Below are 21,039 nucleotides of genomic sequence, written 5' to 3' on the forward strand. Positions count from 1 at the left end.
TACTTGGATACTATCTCAACCTCAAGCAATTTCAAAGCCTTAAATTCCTTTACATGTATAATACAATGTATAATATTTATGCTTTTTAAAAAAAAAAATGTGTGTACAGTTGATTGTGTGTTGCATATAAAAGGGAAGGAGGGAGGGAAATAGGAAATAAAATATTTATTGCATATTAATTATAATTAATATGCAATAATTATTTATTAACAATAAATTAATATAATTATAAATAATTATTTATTCCTAATTAAATATTACCCCTGGCCCAATGTTTTGTTTGTTTGTTTGTTTGTTTTATTTCCTGGTTCTTTGTTTACTCGTTATATTTCTGTTGTCGTTAATATCTCATGTGAGTTGTAGATATATGTATGTATTTATTTTTGTATATGCTCAATACATTTTTTACATTAAAAAAGGTAATTGAAAGGGTCCCGCCCCTTCCGGAACAGTCTGTGACTGAGCGGGGGGAGAAAACAACAACAGCGGCAAAGAGCAATACTAAATTATCTCAAGGTAACATGATTAGATAATAGAATTTAAATATGTAGACTGCATAAGATGTTTTTTTGTTTGTTCCCCTTTCTATTGATGTTTCACACTCCAGTCCAGTCGGTGGCGGTAAACTGCCATAAAACTCGTACTAAAAGTGAAAGGAGAACAATAACACCAGCCATTTTGTGTGGAATATTGATGAGTCGAAACTTCTGAGTAATTCACCTTGTTTTTCGTTAAAACTAAAGTATGTCAGAAAAAGTATAGTAATTGCATCGGTTACGGAGATAAAACCCGTCAGTCGCGACACTGCTGAAAAAGAATCAACTCGACTACAGAAGAAAATGGAGGAAGTGACGGGAAGGTGTAGTACGAGTCGACGATTATAGCGAGAAGACGCGACACAGTCCATACTGTGATCAGCCAGTTCTGCTGCACTGATCTAACTCTGTGTTGTGTCAAAATAATGAAATCCACAGTTCTGACACTTCGTCTGTACATTTTCGGTAAGCAGGCTGTGTGACCTGCTCACATTACACTTTATATCTGCTCTTTATTCCGGACGCTGAGTATAAATTAATTTATCTTCATATGAACTAGTTAATTGTACTAACGTTCATTTTAACGCAAAAAATAAAGGTCAACCTGTTTATTTTTAAAGCGAGAAAATGTGTACAGTACACATGAGTGTAGTTTCATGTTAAGATATAATAGTGACTCATTACAGTCACAAAATGGCGCCTCTGCTGATATAAAGCGCAGATACAGGAAGTAAGGTAATAAATGTTATTTACCTTTATTAACCAACACCCCATATTTTCCTTCTCATCATCTCAAAATTTTGTTTCATTACAACCTGAAATGTTAATGTGTCCATACTGTCAAAATACCACCGCATATAGACATATCGAAACTTACTGTGGTTATTACAGCGCGTAGACAGCTGATGAGTACGGAGCCCCCCTAGTATCGGGTAAGAAATAAATAAAAAAAAAAACAGCCTTGCGTAATCCATACCCTCGGTTTTGTAAACCGCGCGCACCGCGTTAAAGTTAGGTTTATATTAAACATTCCCTGTACATTCGAGCTTCTCTCTTCTATTTCTCAAGAAATTAACACACAAAAAGGACATAATGTGGATTGTCTTAATAATGTGTATTGAGTGGACATATAATCAATACAGCTGAATATATTTTTAAATTTTTCTCCCCTTAACGCAGGTCAAAACGCAGGTCATCAGCGTTAATACTATCCGTTATCCATCCTTATAGTAATGGAGTCAGTAAGGGACCGTCTAAAAAGTGCATGACCTGGGCAACTGTTTAAGATTCTACTAAATTTATAGTTGTCTACGTAACAGGATATCTAACTTATTGCAGTGCTAGGATACAGAATTTTTATAACATATAAATTATTAATGATATACTTTTATATTACACATACTTTTATATTAAACTTAGTGTGCCATATAAAAATCTTATACATTTGCCCAGGTCATGCACTTTTTAGACGGTCCCTTACTGACTCCATTACTATAAACGCTGATGACCTGCGTTTCCCAAAGCCCGCTTCCGCGGGTTTTAACGGAAGAAATTTAAAAATATATATTCAGTTGTATTGGTTCTATGTCCACTCAATACACATTATTAAGACAATACACATTATGTCCTTTTGCGTGTTTATTTCTTGAGAAATAGAAGAGGGAAGCTCGAATGTACAGCTAATGTCCAATATAAAGACAATTTTGACGCGGTGCGCACGGTTTACAAAACTGAGATTACAGATTACACACGGCTGTATTTTTTTAAGAATGTGTACCAAATAACTGACAGTTATCCTAGACAAGTTTTTTCTCTCTCTCTGGTTGTTGGTGAATGCATTCGTGTCAGATAAACAATGGTGTGTGTCAACAGCTTGTCAATCAAATAATCTGTGCTCCTGGTTCATGACTTCAGAAAACATAATTTATGTTTTACATCGGCTTACAGCTAGATACGGTCTTGAAATCACAATAAGAGTTTCAGATCTTGTTTGTTACATTAAAAAAAAGTTAAATGAATTTAAAGAATGTGAAAAGTAAATACATTTTTATTGGGAGGTTTCCAAATGTATAGCTTAGCTATTTTTTTTGTAAATGACTGGACTTAAACCATCATTCCAACTTTTACAAGCTTGGAAAGTGTATACATGCCTGAAAATAAAACCTATTTGTTTTGTCTCCTAACAGGTGTTTATGCTGTCCTTACATATGGAGCTAAATGTGGGCCAAGTGAATATCTATCAGCAGCTGGAGAATGTTGTCCTATGTGTAATATAGGTATGACATGGTGATACTTTAGTCATTAAATCAAGTCATTAAGTAATAGAAAGAAAAACCTAGCTGAATAATGGGTATAAAGTTATTAGGCAGTTAAATTAATTCATTCATCTTCAGTAACTGCTTTATCCTGGCCAGAGTAGAGGTGGATCCGGCGCCTACCCGAGAACGCTGGGTGTAGGGCAGGGATACACTCTGGATGGAATGCCAGTCTGTCACAGGGTGTCACACATTTACACGTAGCGGCAATTTAGAGTCACTAATCCAACTACCAATGTGGTTTTAGATAGTGGGAGGAAAGCGGAGAGCACAGGCATACAGAGGTTTGAGGTAGCAAATCTGTGACACTGTGCTCCCATTGAGAAAACAATTGAGGTTATGCAGTCTGAAAAATTTACATTTAAATGTCTGTACTGCAAAAATTAATTGTAATTGTATTACTAATTGTAATAATCTTTCTCTTCAGTGATTTATCTTGGACATAGGTTTCTTAATAATAATAATAATAACAATAATAATAATAACAATAATAATAATTCCTTACATTTATATAGTGCTTTTCTAGACACTCAAAGCGCCTTACATAGTATGGGGGGAATCTCCTCAACCACCACCAGTGTGTAGCATCCACCTGCATGATGTGACAGCAGCCATAGTGCGCCAGAACGACCGTCACACATCAGCTATTAATGGAGAAGAGAGTGAGATGGAGCCAATTCAGGGATGGAGATTATTATGGGGCCATGAACCCTCTTCACCATAGTACTATGTTTTACTAGTGATTTTTGGCTTCATGTCTGCTAGCAGCACTTTAAAGAAGCCTTTATAAAGATGATTTTTGAAGGCCTTTTTATCGTGAACTCTCACCTCTGTCCTCTCATCAGTTAATATAATCTCAGTTCAAATTATCTCTGTCTTCTGCAGGGTCGGTGGTTCTCAGAGACTGCTCTGGTGATTACACTACATCATGCAAACCTTGTTTAAAAGGAATGTTTATGAATGAACCTAGTGGCTTTGAAAAATGTTTTTCTTGTAAATCCTGTGACACAGGTAAATATCTTTGCTCCTGTTTGTCTTTAGTCTTAAATTCTTGTTTCACTAATCTTAATCTGAGGATTTTCTAATCTGATGTTCTGTTTCTAGGCCTTTATATTTTGCAAGAGTGTACCACAATAAAGGATACAGTATGTGAGGTCTTGGATGGATATTATTGCATGCAATACTCAGATAGAGAATGTTCTCTTGCGTCAAAACACAGTGAATGTGAACCAGGGCAGCAAGTAAAGACTCCAGGTGAGTCCTTCCTCTGATCTCTGTCACACTCAAAAAGGTGCCACTCTGAGTCAGTGCTTTTGACACTTAAGTACATAGTAAAAATGCTTGTTTATGGAGTTGTGTTTGGCCAAATAATAGAAAATTGGAAAATTTACTGAAATAAGAGCTTTGGCCTCTTGCAGAGATTTGCAGTTTAAAGATCCTAAAGAGTCACTACATGTCACAGATCTTTGAGTGAATCAGTGAAAAGTAGTTTCCTCAGTAGCACTCCGTCTATAAAAGTATTTTACACGGGTACCTGAAAACGTTAATAATATTGAAATTTGTACAAAGTTAGTGATAAAACATCAGCTTAATTTAAAACCACAAATAATTTTATAGTAAAGGAAGTTAGGTGAAAGAAATACTTGCATCTTTGCATTAAAAAGAAAAACAGGACTTTGTGAAATTAGTTTCACCAGGACATATTTTTTGTCTTTTCCTGAAATACTGCTTCACTGCACATTTTAGTTTTATTTCCCCTAAAACAAGACCGTCTTCTTTAACAAGACTGTCATAAGGTTAAAGATGTGCAGTACAGAGATTTCAAGAGCAAAAAGAAAAACAGGAGTTTGGACATTGTGAAATTAGTTTCACTAGGACATAGTTTCTTACATCTTCTCCTGAAATACTTCTTCATTGCACATTTTAGTTTTATTTCCCGTAAAACACATGAATTCTTTAACAAGACTATCATAAGGTTAAAGATGTGCAGTACAGAGAGATTTCAAGAGCAGGATTGGGAAACACTGCATCCTTAAAAACATGGATGAATGATCCTATTGTAAAAATGTTATGTGCTGCACTGTAGTGAATTTTCAGTGTGTTTGAGGATGACGTGTTCTTGATGTTTCACCATTCATTTATAGGCACTAAGGCCTCGGATACAGTTTGTGAGCCGTGTCCACCAGGATTTTATTCTCCTAAAGGTGTGAACTGCACTAAATGGACTGAGTAAGTTATTTATTTGTAATATAAACTGTAATATTTTTGTTTGCATGTTGCATTCTTTACCTTTTAGCCAGAGTATTTTTCTTTGTGTAAAAGTTTTCATTTTTTCTTTCTTCAAGCTGTTGGGTCAATAATGAGATGGAGGACCAAGAAGGCACTTCCATTAGAGATGTTCAATGCAAACAAAGAAGGACAAGATATGGTGTCATAGCAGCTATTCCCACACTTATACTGCTTGTTATGATTTTATATCTGTGGCACAGACAAGAAATCAAAAGTGAGTTGTGTTTTTCTTCTTCTCCCCCCGCCCCCCTTCCAAACAATGCATCAATTGATTATGTTCAGTGGAAATCATGACATGTGGTCAAGTATCTAATACATAAATATACTATAATATTCTTAACTAATATATTGTGACAAGTGCTTGTATTATCTTAACATTCTTGTTTTGTTTTACAGGTATCACAAAATTAACAGTAAGTGCTGACATTACAATCAGTATTGTCTTATTACATTTACCATTTTGTTTTTTCTTATTGTTTTCAAAAACATTCATTTTGTTTTTTCTTATTAACTAAAATTTTAGTTGTTTAAATGAAAGTGTTTTGATTTTTGCAATACTGAAGCAATACTGTTAGCTTATTTAAGTCTATTAGCAGTTCTTTTTCATCAAAACTACTGCTTGACACTTGTTTTTCATTAGTTTTATTCAGCTTCCTTTTGATGCAGTTAATATCTATAAAATTCATGTTATAGAAAAGTGACTTTGTTAAAAAGAATAAGTATAATATTTAGCAATTTGTAACATGCTTTATTTAACTTTCTTTCCTTTTATATTTCTTTTTAAATTTATCATAATATACATGACAGTCAGTGTCATGTGTCACAGTGCAGTTTTGATCACAATTTCTTCAACTCAGTAATGGATGAATAGTTAAAGCTGATGAATTGTTAGCTTGTAGTGTGAAATTCTGGAAATCAAACCGAGATTCTCTTCATTTATTATAATTGGACTACGCTGATGTAACATCCATATTTACTCTCCACTTAAAGTTGTACTCCTTATTGGTTACATCTTTCATTCAGATGAACTGGTTGTGTTTGTAGATCTATTAATGCTGTTTCTTATTGTGCTTACAGAGTCCCATAGAAGAAATAGGACTTCACACTTCATTATGTGTCCCATCATCCAGTAATCAGTAAGAGCTGCCCCTTCAGTTTCATCATGAATGCATAATGAAAGCTCGTTCATACTATGATCATAAATGTTATTATTCTTTTCCTCTAGGGTGGTAAAAAGGGAAACACATTCGCCAGCTGTAACCTGATTGGAACAAGGAACATATTGTACATGTGAGAACATTGTGAATTCCTTAACAAGGATTTATTTCAGTGTGTTATGAAACCACCAGCGGTATAAAAGGAGAAATAGACATTTTTTGTTTGGAAACCCAAACAAACTCTCCTCAAGGCAGAGGGGGATCGTGCTACAGTACATTATTTCCAGAACAGTACATTCATGGATTTTATGGTTCTACATTTGGATAATTTTTTTTATAACCAAAGCCTGATTGAGACTTCAACAGAAGTTTGATTTGGACTTGTTTTGCTCCTGCTTGTTTGTGATTCTTATTGTTGGGTAAATTTACTAACACACTCTGGACCAGGAACATGAAGATCATGTAACAGTTTAATTCAGCTTCACTCCATTTAATTAATTATGTCACTTCTTCTGGAAACTGGTTATATCTGAACCAATTTAGAATTCAATACTAATTTAGAGTCTTACCTGTTTTAAATATATGCAATCACAACATTTACATTTTTATTTTTAATTAATTTAGCAAACTTTGCTTTTTGGTGTCGAGTGCATTTTCCTATCTTTTAACTCATGCTCCAAGAGAAACGAATTTTTGTCTAATTTTTAGTAGATCTTTGATTTTTTTATCTTACAATCCTGTATACATGTTAATGTATATACAATTGTTCATATCACATATTTACATAACATTGAGGTATTGTGTACATTTAGCCTGGCAGTCATTTCAAAATTATTTTATTGACCTTGTGTAAGCCTGTTCCCATGAAACATATTGGAATGGTATTATGCATCGGTGTAACTTAAATTTGGAAACCCAACAGCTTCAGTGTGGTGTGAGCAGAGGTGGTGGTGTAGGGGGCTTCAAAAATAACCATTTAAAGACAATGTAGCCTGTAGAAATTGTTGTCACAGTCGTTAATGAGTTAATATTAATATGCTGGCCAGAGGAGGATGAGCTTTCCCTACTGAAACTTCCTTTCACAGTTTATTCTGGGTTTTTTTTCTTCCTTGCCATTGTTGCTTACTAATAATTAAAACACTGATTATGCCTGTTTAACTGTACTCAGATTCAAAACTGTAAAAATGTTAATCATTATACTCTATTTGATATTAAAATGATTGTAGAAATTTTTAGTACAATGTATTTTAAAGTCCCCGTGAACTGCCTTGAAATGCGCAGTGTTATTTGATGTGTTGACGACACGTGCATTTGATTGGATGGAAAATCTGATGAGAAACAGACGTGCAGAATGTCATCAGTGGGGGCATGTCATCTGGTGGTGTTGGTCCACTGTGTTTTCTCAAGTCGAGAGTCAGTGCAGCATCTACCAGGAGATTTCAGAGCACTTCATGCTTCCATCTGGTGACAAGCTTTATGGAGATGCAGATTTCCTTTTCCAGCAGGACTTGGCACCTGCCCACAGTGCAAAAACTACTAGTAACTGGTTTGCTGACCATGGTATTACTGTGCTTGATTGACCAGACAACTCGCCCGACCTGAACTCCATGGAGAATCTATGAGAGACACCAGACCCAACAATACAGATGAGCTGAAGGCCGCTATAAAAGCAACCTGGGTTTCCATAACATCTCAGTAGTGCCACAGGCTGATTGCCTCCATGCCATGCCGCATTGATAAAGTATTTCTTGTTTTTATTTTGAAGCATGAACAATTTGGATGGTGTAGCCAAAACCAGTAAAAATCAAAGGCCTTTTTCAATTGTTGTTTAATGTAAATTACTTTTTTACTGTGTTGTAATAAAAAGTGCTATTAGTGAAATATTAAGTACTCTTAATATTTTCTTTTTGTGTTTTTGTTTTACATCACAGTGCTGTTAAATGCTCGATTCTGACTGGTCTGAAGGTGTTGATTATTTTTCAAATAACAGCAGCTCTGATAGAAGTTCCAGCTTCAAGGCAAATCACAAGTTTATATTAATGCACTTGTTCTAATACATTATTGTTTTTATAACCTGCACAGGAACTTGCATTACAGGACTTAACAAAAACGGATTAAAAAAAAAAAAAAAAAAAAAAGATATGTAATCATTGATCTGTTGAAATTTTGTCTGAGGAGATGTTTCTTTATCATTTTTGTAAAATAGTTGCCAAAATATAACCAATGGGGAACCAGTTACAGATGTTAGGGACACATGTGTTTGCTGGGTAGTATGTGTGTACCTAATAGTACGGTGAGCAGCATCAATGTGAATGAGAATTCTGGCTCTTTTCTTTTCAGTGAGTCAGATCATTTGGCTTGGCTTATCAGTAATAGCTAAGTCTTTTGTTCCAGAAAGCTAGTTTTAAAAAACCTTAACCATAACATTATAAACATTAACTCCAATTCAGCAACTGTGTTCATCGCTCAACCTGCCTTTTGGAATATCCCATAGGTCAGAGGTATTCAAAGTGTGGAGAAATTGCAGAGGGTGGGTGGGTTAGTTGTAAAATATCATAGGTGGATTTAGACCCTTTTGATGGGGGCTCAAGCACCCAATAATATGCGTCATAGCCTGGGTTATATATTTTTTAAAAATAACTTATTGTTAATACTTGAGATGTGTTTAGAATAATATTATTATGAATTTATTAATGTTATTGTGAATTTGAAGAAATGCCACAACATTTCTGGGTATGCACTGTTGTAGACGGCCCTGCCTCTGATATGGAGTCCTTTACCTCCCGTTGCATTGTATCTCCTATCTCAACAACTAAAAAAAATTACACCCAGAAACAAAACTCTAACTGTTGGTGACTGCTTTCCAAATATTTCTAAAGCCTCCCTCAGAGGACAATGTGACATCTTACACTGCAAAATGATCCCACAGGGACAAGAGAAGAGCAAGAAAGGAGAGAGCAGAAGAAAGGGCAGGAAGAATAAAGAATCATCGGGACGTGCTGATCACTGACAACTACCACATGATCCTGCAATCTCTGAGGGCCCCACAGATTGCTTTAGCTGCAATGACTGATCGACTTTGGGAGTGCCATGGAGATGTTCAGAAACAGATATGAAAAATCATAAGAATACAAAAAACTTTAAGAACTAAAATGTATGTAGAAGATATTGCTGTTAAACCACTTCCTGACCCACATGAATATGACCTAAGCCAAGCTCTAGCATACATGTCTACTGAATGAATACAAAGTGTTAAAATAACAAAGATGCTTTGCTTACGTGTGTGATATGAATGGTGCAAAGTGCTTAAAAGCCTTTGGATGTAACAGGATATTGTGGGTTGGTCCAACATCCTGTGCTCAAGTGACTGAAAACCACACACATATTCTTAAGAAATGCTGAGCAGATGTACTTTTGTGGTGAAGACTTACGCCATAGTTATTGTTAATTACAGTATTGACAATTGTTATCCTGCTTGAAACTATTCTGCAACAAACCAAATCCACTTAGGTGGAGATTTGTAAACTTTAGAAGTGACTGGTGAATCCTCTTTTTCTATGATAGACTAAGACTAGAGTTTATTATTTTCTTCATCAATTTGGACCGAAGAGTAAGCCTGAGGCGTAAGGTCGTTCCTGCCCCGGAGGCTCAGACATCGACCTGAGTAACAAAGCTTCTCGTTATGATGTAGACTTGAACAAGGTTTATATTGTATAGCAGGGAGCTAGTATGTTTTTTTCCAGATAGAAAGCTCACCTTGAGTAAGTATTTTTGGGGAATTTGTTGCATATTAGCCGGAACCACTTCAGCACCTCTCTGCTGACCGGTGAACGCAGTGCACCACAGATATGCACAATGCACAGTTAACTTGTGGGAGGACTGTGCAGGAGCATGTCTCTGTGTGCCATGTTGAGCCTCCTCTCTGTGATGCGAAGCCTCAATAACAAGTTAATGCTGAAATATCCACCTTATTTTCAGTGGTCAGGTGGCTTTGGTGTGTTTGAAGTTTTTTTGTGTAAGTCTTCTGTTGGGAATTCCAGGTTATTTTAGCTGGCTAGCTTGTATTCATCATAGCATCTATTGATACTGAGATGTTTAGATGAAATTGTTTACACAAACAAGGTGAGGGATCTGAAGCAAGTACTATGATTATTGGTAAGTAAGTATAATTTTCTGCTGGTCACGGTTGTCTGATAACAAAGCAGTTTTAAGCAAGCTTTTCATTTCTTTGGAATCCCTTCTCTATACATCTGCATCAAAGTGACTGCTGTCCAAGTGCAACACTTAGTCCTAACATTTACTTGTATTTTTTGTGCATGAACCTTCTCAAAAGGGTGGCTTTAGCATGGCTGGGAGGTTCTCCCACAGCATTTGGTTAACTTCATCTTTGAGGCCTGTTCTAAACCCTATCTTATCCCTGAGGCCTGTCCCCAACCCCATCTCATCCCCAAGGCATATACCTCACCCCATCTCATCCCTGAGGACTGTCCCAACCCATCTCATCCCTGAAGCCTATACCTAACCCCATCTCATCCCTGAGGCCTGTAGCAAACCAAATCTCATCCCTGAGGCCTGTCGCCAACCCCATCTCAACCCCTAGGCATATACCTAACCCCATCTCATCCCTGAAGCTTATACGTAACCCCACCTTATCATTAGGTCCAGTGTTGGGTAAGTTACTCAAAAAAAAATCCACTAAAGATTACTAATAACAACCTTAAAATTGTAATCTGATTACATTACTGATTACTGCATGTAAGAAGTAATCAGATTACTAATTACTTCACTTTCAAGTTACTTTCAAAACCTATCAAACCTACAAAAATACACTACATAGTGAAACTCATAGTTCTTTCAGTAATTTTAGCGCACGGCAGTGTATGACATGATCAGAAAAAGTTGGCTTTATCATAAAACTTGCCTCGGGTGTCGTCACTGCTTGTAGGACTACCAGACTGATAAAATGTAAAACTTTTCTAACTAGGCTAGTTTGGTGTTGCTAGCCAAGGGGAAGCACAACTAAGCCATGGGTTTAGCTACTACAGTGCCATGCAAAGTACCTTTCCTTATGCTCTGCTCATATCATGTTCACGTAAACTGGAACTCATATAGACATTTAAACACCTTGTTTTCCTGCTCAGCATGAGAAGATGTTATGGATTCAGTTTCAACCCTTTTACTGTTTTTTTTTTTTAAATTGGCATATATCCATTTGTCCTCAAACTGACTGTGTGTGCTAGCATTTGACAGAATTGAGAGACTGTCAGCCAATAAGACACAAGTGTTTCCACGTATTGTCCTGTAAACCATGTCTGATTGGACTTGCCTTCGTTCACTGAAGATATAAAATTACAGGCGGTCTTCTTTTACTGATGTTCAGTTACGTAATGTCAAACCGCTCCAAACTGAGAATTATTTGGGGTTAAAGAAAAAATCTTCGGGGCAAAACATGATTATATTTAAAAATGCATTTTTTAATTAATATTGTTTTCTTAACAATAAATTTGTAATGCAAGTAACGGAATTTTATTGACATCAGTAACTGTAATCAAATTACACAATTTTAAAATGCAACGCATTACATTACTGTGTTATCAGAAAAAGTAATTAGATTACAGTAACACGTTACACCCAACTCTGCTTGTGTCCCATAGAGAGGATTTTTCCTGTCTTACAGTGCGAGAGGGCAAGTTTATTAAAAATCGGCAGAGGAAATGGAGGTAAGATTTCTTTTTTTACTTTAAATTTTGGGTTTGGTTTTTTTCCTCAATGTTTTGTTTAATACAAATCACATAATAAAAAATAAGACAAATTAAAAGTACTTCTTCTTCTACATTTTAGTTTTGCTGCCATGGCAGCAGGGACAATATTGCTTTTTGCCATAACTATAGATTTGAATTCTTCAGAGGAATTCCTTATTATTATCTGTTCTTCTATCATAAATTATACAGCCTTAACATGATCCATCTCCATTTTCAACAAGTATTTTACCCACTGTGTGATCCACTCTTATTAAAGGGAATGCTCACAGTATTTTATTTGGAACATGTGGCTCACCTTAATGAGTTCTTATCCCACATCATGATATTAATAAACCCAGCTTTTGAATGTTTGGTTAAGTGTAGCTGGCTAGCTCCTGCGATGGATTGGCACCCTATCCACTTGTACCCTGCCTTGTGCCCAATGCTCCCTGGGATAGGCTCCAGGTTCCCTGTGACCCTGAAAAGGATAAGCGGTATAGAAGATGGATGGATCGATGGAAGTTTTAACAATACAAAGGCAACTAGGATTAGAATAAAAATAAAATATATATTTTTTTATGCAGGAGAGCAGGTGATTATTGATTATCTCTGATCAATATCACAATAATTTCTGGTGCACACTCTGACACAAATGTCAGTGTTTTAGCTGCATACAATCGTAACTTCCCCCTCTATACACATGCCTCTCACATAACGTCAGTGCTTGATGATCTAGATTGACTAGTAGAAATCTGCTTTGAAAAACATTTCATAAGAGTAACCAGCTTCTGGTTTGTTTGGGGTTTTTTTTGTTTTTTTTTGCTGATTGCAGATTCACGTTCTGTGACTTGCACAATAGTGGCTTATACTCTTAGTAACTACTATAAAATAAATATTACTCTTACCCATAATTCAGACTTTGCACATATTACTAACTGTACCACTGTTTCTGGTATATAGAATTACGTTCAATACATTCAATACATATTCAACACATTCCTTCACATTATTACTGGTATTTATTGTGTAACTGTGTGTAATGTACAGTGAGTATAATATAAATCTATATATAGCAGTACATACTATATTATATTTGTATTTAATATTTTGCCATATACTGTATAATGTTATCATTTGCATACTAGAATTTATATTAACGTCTGCAAAACTTACTAAGCAAATAAATACTGCAATTCCAAATTATGTAAAAAAAAATTTAAAAAAAATTATGTAAACATATACACTCACCATCCATTTTATTAGGAGCACCTGCACATTCATACAGGTATCTATTTATCCAATTATGTGGCTGCAGTGTAATGCAAAAAACCCCCCAAAACAACAACAACAAAAAAACATGCAGTTACAGGTCAAGAGCTGTAGTTAAAGTTCATATCAAACATTAGAATGTAGAAAAAGTTTGATATCTGTGACTTTGATTGTGGATGTTGGTAGATGAAGGGCTAGTTTGAGAATTTCAGATACTGCTGATCTCCTGGGAATTTCACACACAACAGTCCAGTTGCAGCCCATCCACTTCAAGGTTTGATGTTTTGTGCATGGTGAGATGCTTTTCTGCTCACCACGGATGTAAAGAGTGATTATTTGAGTTATTATATCCTTCCTAGCAGCTCAAACCAATCTGGCCATTTTTCTTTGATCTCTCTTATCAACAAGGTGTTTCCACCCACAGAACTGTTGCTCACTCAATGTGTGTTTTTTTTTTTTTTTTTTGCACCATTCTGTGTAATCTTTAGAGACTGTTGTGTGTGAAATTCCCAGGAGATCAGCAGTTTATGAAATACTCAAACCAGTCCATCAGGTACCAACATCCATGTCATAATCAAAGTCACAGAGATCACACTTTTTCTTAATTCTGAAGTTTACTGTGAACATGAAGCCCTTGAGCTGTATCTGCATAATTTTTTGCATTGCGCTGCTGCCACATGATTAGATACCTGCATGAATGTGCAGGTGTATAGGTGTTCCTAATAAAGTGGGCATTAAGTGTATATTTGTAATGTTTTATATGATACAGCTCATGGTTTTACTAAGAGCTACTCACAAAATGAATATCATTAACCAGCAGAACTGCAGCTAAATTAAGGTGATAGTAAATGTAAGTAAATATGACAAAGTAAGAGAACTTATTGTAGTTAGTGTCAGTTGAATTCTCAGAACATTGTGGCTGATGTACCAACTAACTTTAAGTCACTGATTTTTATCAAATTCTACAATCACAGAATATCCCACATACAACTTAACATGAATTGCTGTGTTTTTAGTATTTCACACAATATAATGCAATTTGCATTATGCAAGATGCAGCAATATTTCTGTATAGGGTAATAAAATTGTTGTATAGGATAATAAATACTGACATCTGCAATAATCACACTGAACCTCAGCTATAGAGTGGTGCAGGGATAACATCATTTTGTCTGCCAAAACCTGGAAATGAGTTAGCATTACATAAGTGCAGATCTTTGTCTGTAAAACCCCTTTTTATTATTTTTTGTAAAGACTTCAAATGTTACTTGCATACTGTCTCAACCTCACGCAATGTCAAAGCCTTTAATTCCTTTACATGTATAATACAATGTATAATATTTATGCTTTTTTTTTAAGTGTGTACAGTTGATTGTGTGTTGCATATAAGGGAGGGAGGGAGGGAAATAAGAAATGAAATATTTATTGCACATTAATTACTTATAATTAATATGCAATAATTATTTATTAACAATAAATTAATATAATAATAATAATAATAATAATAATAATAATAATAATAATAATAATAATAATAATAATAAATAATAGCCATAATTATTTATTGCTAATTAAATATTACCCCTGGCCCAATGTTTTGTTTGTTTTGCATTTGTATTATTTTATTTCCTGGTCCTTTGTTTGCTCGTTATATTTTTGTTGTCGTTAATATCTGGTGTGAGTTGTAGATATATGTATGTATTTTTTTTGTATATGCTCAATACATTTTTTTTTACATTAAAAAAGGTAATTGAAAGGGTCCCGCCCCTTCCGGAACAGTCTGTGACTGAGCCGGGGGAGAAAACAACAACAGCGGCAAAGAGCAATACCAAATTATCTCAAAGTAACATGATTAGATGATAGAATTTAAATATGTATACTGCATAAAATGGGTTTTTGTTTGTTCCCCTTTCTATTGCTGTTTCACACTCAGTCCAGACGGTGGCATTAAACTGCCATAAAACTCGTACTAAAAGTGAAAGGAGAAAAAGGAGCACAAAAACAACAGCCATTTTGTGTGGAATAATGATGAATCGAAACTTCTGAGTAATTCACCTTGTTTTTAGTTAAAACTAAAGTATGTAAAAAAAAGTATAGTAATTGCATCGGTTACGGAGATAAAACCCGTCGGTCGTGACACTGCTGAAAAAGACTACAAAACTCGACTACAAAAGAAAATGGAGGAAGTGACGGGAGGGTGTAGTAAGAGTCGACGATTAGAGCGAGAAGACGCGACACAGTCCATACTGTGATCAGCCAGTTCTGCTGCACTGATCTAACTCTGTGTTGTGTCAAAATAATGAAATCCACAGTTCTGACACTTCGTCTGTACATTTTCGGTAAGCAGGCTGTGTGACCTGCTCACATTACACTTTATATCTGCTCTTTATTCCGGACGCTGATGATAAATTAATTTATCTTTATATGAACTAGTAAATTGTACTAACGTTCATTTTAACGCAAACCATAAAGGCCAAACCTGTTTAGTTCTAAAGCGAGAAAATGTGTACAGTACATGAGTGTAGTTTCATTTTAAGATATAATAGTGACTCATTACAGTCACGAAATGGCGCCTCTGCTGGTATAAAGCGCAGATACAGCAAGTAAAATAATAAATGTTATTTATCTACATAACCAACACCCCACACTTCTCATCATCTCACAATTTTATTTCATTACAACCTAAAATGTTAATGTGTCCATACTGTGAAAATACTATCGCATATAGACATATCGAAACTTACTGTGGTTATTACAGGGCATATTCAGCTGATGAGTGATGGTCCTGAAGGTGCAGATGATTTGATTTCCTCTGTTGTGTGTGCTATTTACATCCTGTGTGCCACACTGCCTGCCAGTCTGAAACGCCCCTCGGGTCCCCCCCCCCTTTTTTTTTTTATCAGGGCATCACTGGTGGAGCAAGACTTTTTCTTTAAAATACTTTTTAAAAAAAGTATTTTATACGGGTACATGAAACATTAATAATGTTAAAATATGGACAAAGTTAGTGTTAAAACAGATTAATTGAAAACCATAAAGGTTCAAATTGAGAATTATTCGGGGCTAAAGAAAATTTTCGGGGCAAAACATGATATATTTTTTAAATGCATTTTAGGAAGTTAGGTGAAAGGAATACTTGTATATTTGCATTAAAAAGAAAAACAGGACTTTGTGAAATTAGTTTCATCAGGACATAGTTTCTTACATCTTCTCCTGAAGTACTGCTTTATTGCACATTTTAGTTTTATTTCCTGTAAAACACACGACTTCTTTAACAAGACTCATAAGGTTAAAGATGTGCAGTACAGAGTGATTTCAAGAGCAGGATTGGGAAACACTGCATCCTTAAAAACATGGATGAATGGTTCTATTGCAAAAATGTTATGTGCTACACTGTAGTGAACTTTCAGTGTGTTTGAGGATGACGTGTTTTTGATGTTTCACCATTCATTTACAGGCACTAAGGCCTCGGATACAGTTTGTGAGCCATGTCCACCAGGATTTTATTCTCCTAAAGGTGTGAACTGCACTAAATGAACTGAGTAAGTCATTTATTTGTAATATACACTGTAATATTTTTGTTTGCATGTTGCATTCTTTACCTTTTAGCCAGAGTGTTTTTCTTTGTGTAAAAGTTTTCATTTTTTCTTTCTTCAAGCTGTTGGGTCAATAATGAGATTGAGGACCAAGAAGGCACTTCCATTACAGATGTTCAATGCAAACCAAGAAGGAGAAAATATGTTTTCCTAGCATTGATTCCACTTTCTGCACTTGTTATACTGCTTGTTATAGTTTTATATCTGTGGCACAGAGGAGCAATCAAATGTGAGTTGTGTTCTTCTTTTTTTTCCCTTCCAAACAATGCATCAATTGATTATGTTCAGTGGAAATCATGGCATGTGGTCAAATATCTAATACATCAAGATACTATAATATTCTTAACTAGTATATTGTGACAAGTGCTTGTATTATCTTAACATTTGACACTCTTGTTTTGTTTTACAGGTTTCACACAAGTAAGTGCTGACATTACAATCAGTATTGTCTTATTACATTTACCATTTGTTTTTTCTTAATGATGAGGAGCTCAAAAATTTTAGTTTAAATGAAGTTTTGATTCTTGCAATACTGAAGCAATACTGTGCAAAGTCTATTAGCAGATCTTTTTTCATCAAAACTACTGCCTGACACTTGTTTTTCATTAGGTTTTTTTTCAGCTTCCTTTTGAGGCAGTTAATATCTGTAAAATTTATGTTATTGAAAAGTGACTTTGTTAAAAAGAACAAGTATAATATTTAGTAATTTGTAACATGCTTTTTTAAACTTTTCTTTAACTTTCTTTCCTTTTATATTTCTTTTTAAATTCATCATAATATACATGACAGTCAACACAGTAGTGACAAGTTTTGGAAGGCCACAGTGCAGTTTTGATGATTTCCTTGTTCTATCACATTTTCTTCAACTCAGTAATGGTGAATAGTTCAAGCTGATGAATTGTTAGCCTGTAGTGTGAAATTTGGAAACCAAACCGAGATTCTCTTCATTTATTATAATTGGACTACGCTGATGTAACATCCATATTTACTCTCCACTTAAAGTTGTACTCCTTACTCCTTACTACATCTTTCATTCAGATGAACTAGGTGTGTTTGTATGCTGTTTCTTTTTGTGCTTACAGAGTCCTGTAGAAGAAACAGGACTTGAAGCTTCATTATGTGTCACATCATCCAGTAATCTGTAAGAGCTGCCCCTTCAGTTTCATCATGAATGCATAATGAAAGCTGGTTCATACTATAGAACATAAATCTTTTTATTCCTTTCCTCTAGGGTGGTAAAAAAAGGAAACCCATTCACCAGCTGTAACCTGATTGTAACAACCTGAAGCTTCAGTATGTGCCCCATCATCCAGTAATAAGTTAGAACCTTGTCATAGTTAGGCAAAGAATAATAATCTTGGGTCATTACGAACTTTGTTTAGTTCAGGATCAAATGTTTTTTGTTTTTTTTAAGGGGGGGGGGGGGTCCAAATGTATAATATAAGTGTTTATATTACTGATAAAACCCTAGAAGGAGTGCTGTTATGTAATAATGTATTAGAATAAGTGCATTAATATAAACTTGTGATTTGCCTTGGCAAAAAAGGGTGGCTGTGGCTCAGGTGGTAGAGTGGATCGTCCACTAATCGTAGGGTTGGCGGTTCAATTCCCCGGCCCACATGACGCCACATGCCGAAGTGTCCTTGGGCAAGACACTGAACCCCAAGTAGCTCCCTATGACAAGTTAGCGCATTGTATGGCAGCGCTGCTACCATTGGTGTGTGTGTGTGTGAGAATGGGTGAATGAGACACAGTGTGAAAGCACTTTGGATAAAAGCGCTATATAAGTGCAGACCATTTGCCTTCCAGCTGAAAATGGAAATTTGAAAATTAATCAACACCATCAACACTCGGCCCCGAGTATGGTCACTGATGTCTGATTTTTGAAAGTAGGCTATTTTAGCAACAGTAGTTATGTAAAATGTCCTACATGTAAAATGTAGGACAAACAAATTTGTATTTAAACCTTTGTTTTGCTGTTCAAGCTCCCTGATCTTCATAAAAAAATATGCAATATAGGCTAAAGTAGATATAAATGCAGTTAGATTTTGCCATTGATTTTCCTGCTGATGAGTGTAGTATATTATTGCCATATGATTCGTAAATTAACTTAAAATACATTGCACTGTTTGCTACGATTGTTTTTAGTATCTAACAGTAGAATTTTTAGCATTTTTATAGTACTGATTGTCAGTATTATAAAAATCACTTTAACAGGCATCATCAGTGTCTTAACTTTTAGTGAACAACACTGGAAAAAACAAAACAGAATAAACTCTTAAAGTTTCAGTAGAAACCAAAGTTTCAGTAGAGAGAGAACTAATCCTCCTCTGGCGAACAAATGAATATGAAATCTATAGCTGCAACAACTAATCGATAATAATCGATTATGAAAATCGTTGTCAACGAATCTCATTATTTATTAGTTGGTCTGTGTGCAGCACGGGGGAGATTTACTCATTATGTTAATTCTGTTCCGAGAACAGAATTCAGAACAGTATGCTTCGGTGAGTAAATACTAAAGTTGTGTCCCAAATGAAGTACTGTACACTTACACTGTGCACTCTGCACTACCGTCTAGTGTGTGGACTTTAGAAAGGTAATATCATCTCAAATATAACACTAGCGTTTTTTTTTTTTTAACTAACCCGAAGTATAAGCTGCTTCCTAGGCGACTGCGCATGATGTCATATGCACGCTAGCATTAGCAGACACCAGTCACCGATAATGATTTTCTTCAGTTTACTTTCTGTCAGCGTTACCTTTTATTCTCAACATGACCTCAGTCCTCATCAGACGGAGGCGAAATTGTCATGTGACTGAGGAAGAAAGTGTGTAACCACCAAGTCCTCTAAGGCAGGGAAGCATTTTAAACACAGTGGAAATCAAAATGATGCACGAGGACAAAGTTACGTTCATATCCAAAATACTAGCGCAACGAGCGCAAGCTCCTTAAAAGGTTTAGTTTCATTTAAGTTTATTGTCATTATATGCTGTATTTGCGCACTTGTAGTGTAAATTCTGTCGTTTATTAGGACTGTAGTTTAATTCAGTGCTTTTTGTGCATCCATAAAAAATAATGCATAAACACTATAAGATAAATTTTATACATTTTATTTATATATATGCATATATACATATATGTATATATAAAAATAAATAAAATGTATAAAATTTATTTTATAGCATTTATGCATTATTTTTTATGGATGCACAAAAAGCACTGAATTAAACTACAGTCCTAAATTAATAATATATATTCTGGTGTGTGTGTATTGCGTTCTTTTCTGTTTTGAAAGTTCTGTTACTGAAAGCTTGCCCCGCCCCCATTCGATTATTCGAAATAATAAAAATCTGCCAACTAATCGATTATGAAAATAATCGTTAGTTGCAGCCCTAATTAAGTCAGTAAAGACTGTTTAGGCCTGTCTACAGGCAACAATGTGATAATGTGAAAAAAAATTACCTTATATGACCATGTGCATTTTTTCGAGTCAGGACAGCTGTTATTTGCTGCTATTGTCAATCGACTGTTTGACATCATACACAACAGCACTTTACCTTTGTGTGTTTGCTGAGAGTATGCTAATGGTTAAGAGGCAGGAATTTGGCCTATAGTTGCTGCAAGCCTTTTATAATCAACCAATTGGTGTGCAAGAAGGTGGAAATTACAGAGAGGGGTTAAAGCAATGCAAATATGTGCACACATGATGCAGTATTAGACCATAAGCACATCTTAACGAAACTAAAGCCGACTCCCGAACATTTTCTCAAATTTAGAAATCCCGGCCAGACACTTTTTTAATGTATGAAAAAGAAGATACGCCTGGGAAAAGAAGACATATGGTCACCCTAACAAAAGCCTTTCAGGGAACAATTTGTGTTCATTTCTACCAAATTAACTTTGCAAATGTATTTGCACATGCACTAAGAGGTTTCTCATGTGAGCCACGACTGACAAGAGAGAACCAGAGCAATAATCAAGCAGCTGTCTATATTGTGTTGTTATGTGCCAATAAAAATCACATTTTTGTAATAGATTTGTCTTTTGTCCTTCATTCAGTAGACAGGTACAGTGGACATCTTTCATGCCTCTCTTTTTACCCCTACTGACTGGACAGGGAACTGCATGTCTA

General features: G+C 35.3%; 1 protein-coding gene across 2 annotated transcripts; it reads left to right on the top strand.

Moving 5' to 3' along the window:
* Positions 1-630: 630 nt before the first annotated feature.
* On the top strand, positions 631-20,939 carry LOC124626015 (tumor necrosis factor receptor superfamily member 14). Of its 2 annotated transcripts, XM_053680372.1 has the most exons (9): positions 634-1,001; positions 2,723-2,812; positions 3,737-3,862; positions 3,956-4,105; positions 4,996-5,080; positions 5,197-5,354; positions 5,537-5,553; positions 6,218-6,276; positions 6,366-8,451. In XM_053680372.1, exons 1-9 carry the CDS (start codon positions 962-964, stop codon positions 6,403-6,405), a joined length of 765 nt encoding a protein of 254 aa, XP_053536347.1. In that variant the 5' UTR covers positions 634-961; the 3' UTR covers positions 6,406-8,451. The 2 variants fall into 2 exon arrangements, 1 of the variants encoding a protein (XP_053536347.1); XR_008396470.1 differs by lacking the exons at positions 5,197-5,354; positions 5,537-5,553; positions 6,218-6,276; positions 6,366-8,451 and adding exons at positions 16,966-18,044; positions 18,135-20,939 and having other exon boundaries at positions 631-1,001.
* The last annotated feature ends 100 nt before the right edge of the window (positions 20,940-21,039 follow it).

Source organism: Ictalurus punctatus, chromosome 5 (genome assembly GCF_001660625.3).
Source record: "Ictalurus punctatus breed USDA103 chromosome 5, Coco_2.0, whole genome shotgun sequence".
NCBI classification, from domain to species: domain Eukaryota; kingdom Metazoa; phylum Chordata; class Actinopteri; order Siluriformes; family Ictaluridae; genus Ictalurus; species Ictalurus punctatus.